Source organism: Carassius gibelio, chromosome A20 (genome assembly GCF_023724105.1).
Source record: "Carassius gibelio isolate Cgi1373 ecotype wild population from Czech Republic chromosome A20, carGib1.2-hapl.c, whole genome shotgun sequence".
Classification (NCBI taxonomy): domain Eukaryota; kingdom Metazoa; phylum Chordata; class Actinopteri; order Cypriniformes; family Cyprinidae; genus Carassius; species Carassius gibelio.
Window position 1 is genome coordinate 27,824,107 of NC_068390.1, and position 9,375 is coordinate 27,833,481.

A 9,375-nucleotide genomic window follows, 5' to 3' on the forward strand; every position below is an offset into this window, starting at 1 on the left:
ATTACTTTTTTTAAGTAACGTTCCCAACACTGCTGATAGCTGATTTTGACCTATTTTTCATTTGAATTAGTTCGGGAGTTCGTAGCGGGATCGCGAATCATTTGAGTCAGTGCATGAGTTCAAAGCGTGTTCGTGAATCATTTGAGTCAGTTTGGGGATCGCGAATCATTTGAATCACTTCGGGAGTTCGTAGCGGGATCGCGAATCATTTGAGTCAGTGCGGGAGTTCAAAGCGGGATCGCGAATCATTTGAGTCAGTTTGGGGATCGCGAATCATTTGAATCACTTCGGGAGTTCGTAGCGGGATCGCGAATCATTTGAGTCAGTGCGGGAGTTCAAAGCGGGATCGCGAATCATTTGAGTCAGTTTGGGGATCGCGAATCATTTGGATCACTTCGGGAGTTCGTAGCGGGATCGCGAATCATTTGAGTCAGTTTGGGGTTCGCGAATCATAGCTGTATATGAATAGGCATTTTTAACTAATTTAGTAGCTAGTTCTCATTACGTTTTCCACGCGTGTTTAGGTGTGATATGTGAACTCATATTTTTTGTTTTAAAGATGTGCCTTTTAACAGTATCAAGTATATTCAAAAACTAAACAAATGGTGCCTAAAAAGTGCACGCATCTAGGCTAATGTAAAGTTATATGATGAAGTCATACTAGTGAACGTGTGCATTTTGAGTGCGTTCTTTCACTGCATTATTCGGTGTATTCAAATGCATTTATGAGTGCATGAGAAGGATCACAAAATTTAAGATATGGGGGTTAGAAAATGTTTATATTTATATCATTTTATGTAGTTAATCAATATCACACGAAGAGTGCCATTTCAGTTTTTCTCAAAAAATCAGCATGATTAAAATGTGATATTAAGTTACTACAAACAATAATTTAATTACAAATACAAAATGTTGCAGAGTAATGTAATATATGAATGAATAATAGCCTAAAGAACCTTTGTGCCAAAAGGGTTCTTTCTTGTCATTGTATAACCTTATTAGCATAAAAGGTTCTTTTGAGTTGAGTAAAGAATCCTATGGTTCTATATAGAACCCCAATGAACCCTTTTTTCTAAGAGTGTTGTCTAGTGTTGGGCAGTAACACACTATTAGTAACGCGTTACTGTAACGCAGTTACTTTTGACAATAACTAATACTGTAACGCATTACTTTTTAAATTAAATAACTCATGGTTACCATATGGTGCATTGTCCGTTACTTTTTTTAATTAATTAATTTTGACTGAAGTGCAGCCTAACCTGTTTGCAGCAGTGAAGCATTGTGGGATTGGTGGATGCCAACCACTGTAAACACGAAGGCGCACTGTGGGCGTGTCTCCGTTTATTCAAGTATGTGCGGCAGTCATGGCGAGTCACGGCGAGAGCAACATGAGTTTCTCAAAGTGGAAATATGCTCATTATTTCACTTTAGTTGAGCATAAAGACATGGTTCTAACCTAGCCCACGAATTTCCAATCCGGGTGCTCAGATTTTGTAAACCGTACCCTCGGTTTTAAATCTGTACCCACGAATTCATAATCTGCGCGCACACATTCGCAATCCGTTCCCATGGATTTGTAAACTGTAGCCTACTCACTGATTCATGCAGCAAGCTCCTACGTGTTAACATACAGTTTTAATGAATATTATTATGTGGAATGGGTCTACAGCAAAGTGTCTTAAGTGATTCTCTGTATGTTTTTCTCATACAGGTGAAACATTGTAGAAAACATGCGCCTGTCTCTACTGTGGAGTCACCGGCTTTCAGTCAGCTCCCTAGCATGATAACATAGATTTCATTTTTAAACAGCATTTATATATATATATATATATATATGTGTGTGTGTGTGTATGTTTCTCGAAATTGATTCGGAATAATTCAGATTGCTATCATTTATTTATTTAAAAAAGTTCTGTGTTATGTTGTCCATTGTTGATAGTTTTCATACTTAAGCTGTGAAAGGAACATTTTTAAGGGCTCAACACAACAGCTTTTATGATGCAGAAGCCAATTTAGTTTTTGATTCTGAATATATTATTCAGGTGTTTTGTTATTTATTTCAGAAATCCTTGTGATATACAATATTCAGTTTGTGCTGGTCTGACTTAATCAAAATAGTGTTTAAAAATTACTTTCTGTTTTACTTTGTGTTTGTGTAGACCATAACGCATAAAAGCGCATTAATGGGAACATTAAAGAAAGTTCTTTAAAACAGTAACTAAAAAGTTACTTTTAACAGTAATGCATTACTTTTTGGTGTGAGTAATCAACAAAGTAATTGAGTTACTTTTTGAATTAAGTAACTAGTAACTGTAGCTAGTTAATATTTCTTAGTAACTAGTTCAACACTGGTGTTGTCATAACGTTCACCTTGGAGATTGAAAATGTTTCTTTTTTGAGACCCCAGGGGCCTGTACCATGAAGCTGGATTAGGTGGCTAGCCAGCTATGTTTCAGCTTAGTTTCCGCCAACCCTGGGTTTTAGGTACTATGAAAGTAGCTCGGCTTTAATCGGTGTTCTTTGCCATGGTATGCTCCGGGGCAGGTTATGTTCTGGATTCAAGATCTCAAAGTGAAGGTGAACCAATCAGATGTGAGAGAAGTGACACGTCTGACACGAAGTCACTCCAGATCATCTGGCTCCAAATTAAAGGTCACTTATGCTTCAAAAATAAAATAGAATAGAATTCTGGCTTTAATGATAATAACATCATTTTATGATTTATATAATTATTGCGATTCATATTATTATTTATCACTTACACACAAGCAATTTTAGTTTAACAGTTATTATAAATTATTTTAAATAAATATTAATGTATACAGATCATGTCATATAAATAAGCTGTAGTATCAAAAGACTGAACTATTTAAAAAATTACAAATCTGAACTTACATGTTCAAGTCTCTATCACTATATATTTTCAAATGTATAAACTAAGTTAACAAGTTCCACTGATGGAGCAAGATCATTTATTTTATTAGTCCTCCTTCATTTTTCATATGAAATTTAAATTTGTCATATTCTTCAATCTCTTAACCTTTAGCAAAACCTTTAGTTTTGATTCTCGCTGGGTCTCTCGCGAGAAGTAAATCAAAATTGCTTTGTATTGCAAGGCTCGTGATTGGCTGTTCGCCAGTGATGTCACACATTCCTGTGCACGCGCTTCACAAACTCAGGATCAAAGCCTGAATTGACAAAGAATCAAAGAACATGTTTGCTCGATTAATGAGGATAGTTCACCCATTCAGTTGATAAATTAACAGCTAGTTAAAGATGTAAAGGGAACTGAACTACTATAGTATTCATTAAAAATAAACTGACATTAGGAATCAATGCATGTTAACAGCAGCAGCAAATGAAGACTGACGCCAGGACGTGGTTTTCCAAAAATTTTTTTTACTTCGATTTCAGTTTAATAAGAAATAATTGAAGTCACATAAATCACTGTTTACACAACTCGCTTATATTACTGCTCATTTATATCACATTCCTCACTTACATTACACTGCTTACTTAAATTACTCGTTTATATTACACTGCTCCATACTATCCATATGCATCTTTGCTCTTTCGTGTTTTTTCACCTTCTACGAGAGATGATGCATTTCGGTGACACCTGTAGTTGTCCATGCAATGTCCGTCATGCTCTCGCGATGTAACAAAATGCAGCTGTAAATTAGCAGAATAAAGCGTCAGCTACTTCGCAGTCTATTAGCCTTTTTCTCTGCTCATAACACTTCCTCAAAAATACGTGTTTATATGACTTCCAGCCCTTACTTGTTTGATGTTTAAATTTGGTCTTGGTTGTCCTAATTCTTTAATTGCCAATTTATCCTACAACGAATGAATGTTATTTCTTACAGTGACACGACAGAATTAATCTACGCTGAGGTAACGTTCACCGTGATGTTGATCGAGTTTAGCTGACAACTGAATTTGCATGTCCCCGTCTCTACGTTTTTTTTTCTTTTTCTTTTTTTCTCACATTTGATAGAGATATTAAGTTAGTTTTTAATTTTTTCCCTGTTGTTAAAATTAAAAATAGATTTTAAATATTATTGGATGTCACTGTTCCCACCAGTAGTTGCACAAGTTAAGGTTACGCACGATGACGAAAGCACGTTTGGCTAGCCCTCCCGGAACTCATTGAGATTGCATTGCAGTGGCTGCAGTTCGAAAAAAAGATATTTGAATGGAAGAATGGAAGTCTATGAGAGCACTCTGGGCGATTCATATATATTTATCCAAAGCGACTTACAGATGAAGACAGTGGAATATATATTCCACTGTCTTCATCTGTAAGTCGCTTTGGATAAAAGCGTCTGCTAAATGAATAAATGTTAATGTATACACACACACAAAACATAATGAGCGCATAATGTGACGTGCCGAGGCACGTCAGTTCGTACGTCATAGTCACGTGGTAAGATTTGAAATTAAACCTCGAATCGCACAACAACGGAGTGTCAGCAAACAGCATTTCGGAGATATTAATCAATTGGATTGCGACGAAACAAGAAAATTTGATGACTTTCGGAGGTATAGTCGTGCTTTTTACAATTTATATAATGTTTTGACGGTTAGAACATGTTTTGCTAGTAACGTTAGCTGTGGACTAACTGACAGTAAATGAATATGAACTCATGTTACTCGCGTTATTTCTACTATTCGGACTACAAACAACCTTCAAAGCAAACAATCATGTTCTACTGATCAAATCAAAGGCTTAGGTTGGATTTTGCGATGGTCAGTTTAGAAAAAGACTTACGGATGAGATTATAATACAAGTCTCTTCTGAGGAAGATTCATTCACTCGTTTTGTGTTCATCTGATCTCATTTTGTAAGTGACTTTATTTCGGTTTTAAAAATATTTTCTTTGTATTGTTTGACTACTCGAAATACATATATGAAAATATACTAGCAAAATTGTTCATAAACAAAAATATGTCTGTAAATCTCTATTTTCAGAGTACATTTACAGCTATTCTGTTCTGTTCAACCTATGTTTCCTCTTAAAGGGGCAGTTCACCCAAAAATGAAAATTTCCCCATGATTTCCTCCCCCTCAAGCCAAACCAGGCGTATATGACTTTCTTCGTTCAGACGAATGCAATCAGAGTATTTTAAAGAAAAATATCCATATTTAAAACTTAATTAATGCAATATCTAGTTTCCGTAAGCTGCCGTACACATGCTTACTATAGTTAACCTATGGTTAGTTAACCAGAAATTAACCATTTGTAGTAAAACAGTTGTTATACAAAAACGGTGGTTACTACACTTTTGTCATTGGTTAATTTTCTTAAGCAATTTGTATTTGTGTATACTTATTTATTTTAGTTTTCATAACTTTAGGCCTACTGCTTTAATGATTTATTTTTTCCCTACTGTATAAAAAAAAATAAAAAATCGCGATACACAACAAATGAACACAAAACGGCAGAACAACATCAAGTTAAAGTGGGGTAAACTTTATCATTCAGCTAGTTTCAGATGCAGTTATATTCTTATATTGATTTGTTTAATAACTTTTGGATTAAATCGCAGGTAACGTCGCTCATTATGGCTTTAAGATTTGAAAACTCGAATTGCTTGAAGATGGATGAACTGTCGCCTCATGTTTGGAGGTAAGTAATGAATGCTAAAACTCATCAATACTGTTATGTTTTGATTGTTGAAAATGACTTTTATACTGTTGTCTTCTACATTTGTATAATTAAAATGGGCCCAAACCAAACATAAGGGTAGGAATGAAGTTGAAGAAGAAATGTAGTGTAAATATAATTTAATTCTAATTTTGTACATCTAATTTGAGCCCCCGATTTGAAAATATTACCCAATGAATACTAGCTAGATTACAGATCTGGAAAGTCTGGCTACTTTGCCTCTGAAAATTCCAGCGAACGCGGAACCTTCTGGGAACATTCTCTCAAAGTTCTTTGAGTAACGTTTGTAGAATGTTCATTTAGAGTTCTTGGGTATTATATAATGTGTTCAGTGTTGGCACAAAATCAGTTTGTAAATTGTTCACAACTTTTTTACCATATTTAGTTGGACATTAGTATATATATTTTTTTGTTTCAGAACGTTCAAAACTAACGTTCCAACATTTTTTGCAAAATGATCAAATGGAATGTTCCCTTAAAGGGATAGTTCTCCCAAAAATGAGTTAATGGTAGCCATTGATTTTATATATATATATATAATATATATATATATATATATATATATATATATATATATATATATATATAGAACATATACAAGTTTGGAACAACTTGAGGGTGAGAAAATGATGACAGAATTAGCATTTTTGGGGGAAACTATCCCTTAAACGTTTGCATACAGTTTTAAAACATTATATAACTGGGCCTTTTGAACTTTCGGAGAAGATTCAGAATTTTTTTTTTTTCTTAACGCAAGGGGGAAAATGTTTTTGGAACCCATTTTTGTTAGCTAGGATGGAACTAGTACTTCTCTTAAAGGGATAGTTCACCTAAAAATGAAAATCGCCCCATATTTTACTCACCCTCAAACCATCTTATATGTAGGCTATATTAATAAATATCCTGGCTGTTCCAATCTTTATAATGGCAGAAAGTGGGTGTTGTTGTTTTTTTAAAACTCCAAAAGAAGTCCAATAAAGCGCATCCATCCATCGTAAAAAGTGCCTCACATGTTACCAGGAGGAGAATAAAGTTTTAAATATGGATATTTTTCTTAGAAAAATGCATTGATTCGCTTCAGGAGGTTTTTATTCACCCCCGGAGTCACCTTTTAATGAAGGATGGATACACTTTATTGGACTATTTTTAAACTACTGCAAAAAAAAAAACCTCCCATTCACTGCCATTATAAAGCTCGGAAGAGTCAGGACATTTTTTTTTCTTTATATAACTCTGATTTGATTTGTTTGAAATAGCTAGGACAGCTTGAGGGTGTAAATCAAATTTTCATTTCTGGATGAACTATCCCTTTAATTGGCCAAACGGTTAATGGCCAAATATCTTTCAATATATTTGTCTGTGACCATTTAATTTGTTCTCCTCCTGTTTTGTAATCACGAAGCGCTCCAGGCGTCCCGCTGGAGACTGCGGCCCCGTCCCAGAGGAGCCAGGCTCCGGAGGAACACGTGTCCCAGCAGGAGGGTCATGTTCAGATCATGTACTGTAAGGATCAGGTGTATCAAGGAGATGCAGAGTTCAGTCTGGAAGAGCTCCGAGCACAGCGCTACTATAAAGCTTTGAGCGGTGCGTCCAGATACTGCCTATGTTTGATAGAGCTAAAATGAAAACAAATTGTACCAACATTTTTTCATATATATATATATATATAATATATATATCTCAAAATGATTTACTAAAACTTAAAATCAAAAATATACAATTCTAAATATTAATAAAAGACTATATTAGTATCTCTCTTATACTAAAATAATGCTGTCTTGATATTATTTTGCATATTTTCTATATATATATATAGTTGTTCCCACCCAAAAATCCAAAAAGTAATTTGCAATTTTGTTTTTGTTTTTCTGAGCAAAAAATAAATCTCATACATTTTGCCCTGATTTACTGAAGACACCCAGTAAAATGTCATTCAGTGTAACAATCTTGTCAGGCATATTTACCACAAATGTCTATTTCTGATATATTAAAAGACTAATTACTTTCACCCCAAATACTAATGAGTTATAATTTAACATTTGCCACTATCCTAGGTTTTGCCCATTTGTCAGTAAGAATTTTGTACTAATTTAAAACACAATAAAATTTAGTATGCTCCATTATTCATTTAGATATTTTAATATCTACACGTCAGAATAATTTTTGCATAAATATTGTGTTAGACTGAATGACAATGTAACATTATTTCAACCAAATTTTGAGATTTTATTTTTCAAAAACTTAACTTAATATGCTTTCTATGGACACAAAATCACTTTTGTATGTTTTTCTTGAGGCAGATATCTTAACGTCTTTGACCCACATATATTATCTGACATTCAAATCTGTTATCGGCTCCGATAATGAGATTTTTCTCGGATCGGGTATCATTCATTTTACCATATTTAGTGCAACACTTTGTTTCCTACAAATTATTATTTTTTTCACTAAATGTTTGGATTTCTAAAATTGCTGTGCACTGATTTTTCTAGAATATCCTTTGCTGCCGAATTATCCACTAACCTAGTTTGATACATATTTGTCATAGATTATGAATGTGCATAGGCCTATATTTTTTCATATTTATTGTTTATTAAATTTTTCTTTATAATGAAGTTGTCTGTATCTAGTACATTGTGAAAGAATTATTATCAGTTCCACACACAGAGATATATAAATTCTACATTCATTTAAATGGGGGGGGGGAAACCTTCATTGGTATCGGATCGGTATCGGCCGATACTGAACCCTAGATATCGTAATTGGCAATTTTTATTATTTTTTTAATTATTTTGTTTGTCTAATTTTTTTTTTTATTTGATTTTATTTTCACATGATAAATGTTTTGTTAGCTGAAATTTTTATATATATATATATATATATATATATATATATATATATATATATATATATATATATATATAATATTATTTAACATTTATTTCAAGTAAAAATTTATCTTTGTAGTTTTAGTTAATAATAATAATAATAATCCTGGATCAGACCATATAGCCATTTTAATTAATTTTTGATGACTTTGGATGTACAGAAAAGGCCCTACACCTGAACAAACTAAAGCAGGACCTGCAGCTTCAGATCGAGCAGAAAAAGAGACTCCTTCAGCAAAGAAACAGCAGCACGGAGACACCGCAGGTACGTCATCCGTCATACTGTCGTGTCTGAGCTCGTGATTCAGAGACATGAGGGTGAGCAAATGATGACAGAACTTGCTTTTTTTGGTCAACCATTACTTTAAGAGCTTGTTTTGGATATTTGAAATGAACTTCCAGATACAACCATCATCAAATATTGGATCAGGTTCTTGTTCTAACCGTGTGTGTTTATTGGTTTGGCTAGATTGTTCACGAGGAGGCCAGTTCTTCCTTCCAGAATTCGTCAGGTTCATGTGAGTCTGCTGTGGTGAGGTCGGCTCCGTTCACCGTATACAGCGATCAGGAGGAGGACCGTGTGCTGAACAGGTCAGTTCTTCAGACAGCGCTTGTCTCAGCTTAGATTAAGCTGTTTGCATTGAACATTTTCGGTTCTCTTATTTTCCTCTCCTTGTGTCATTCAGTAAAAGCTCAGTGAGGCGAGAGGACGACATGAATCACAGTGAGTTGTTTTTGTTGTTTTCCCCAGTTCCTCAAGTAATATGCATTTATTCGGCATTAATTTGTGCCTGTAATATTTAGCCACTAATATTGCA

General features: G+C 34.2%; 1 protein-coding gene across 4 annotated transcripts in view; it reads left to right on the plus strand.

Moving 5' to 3' along the window:
- Window positions 1-4,389: 4,389 nt before the first annotated feature.
- LOC127939046 (mitotic checkpoint serine/threonine-protein kinase BUB1 beta) overlaps window positions 4,390-9,375 on the plus strand; it is a 12,735-nt gene continuing 7,749 nt past the window's right edge. For 2 of the 4 annotated variants that reach the window (XM_052536034.1, XM_052536036.1), the window contains exons 1-6: window positions 4,390-4,542; window positions 5,551-5,630; window positions 7,072-7,253; window positions 8,719-8,822; window positions 9,027-9,148; window positions 9,244-9,281. In XM_052536034.1, coding sequence (XP_052391994.1) covers window positions 5,566-5,630; window positions 7,072-7,253; window positions 8,719-8,822; window positions 9,027-9,148; window positions 9,244-9,281 — 511 coding nt within the window. In that variant the 5' untranslated portion in view covers window positions 4,390-4,542; window positions 5,551-5,565. Of the gene's footprint in view, window positions 4,845-5,550; window positions 5,631-7,071; window positions 7,254-8,718; window positions 8,823-9,026; window positions 9,149-9,243; window positions 9,282-9,375 lie in introns of all 4 variants that reach the window. The other 2 variants (XM_052536037.1, XM_052536035.1) reach the window with 2 other exon arrangements.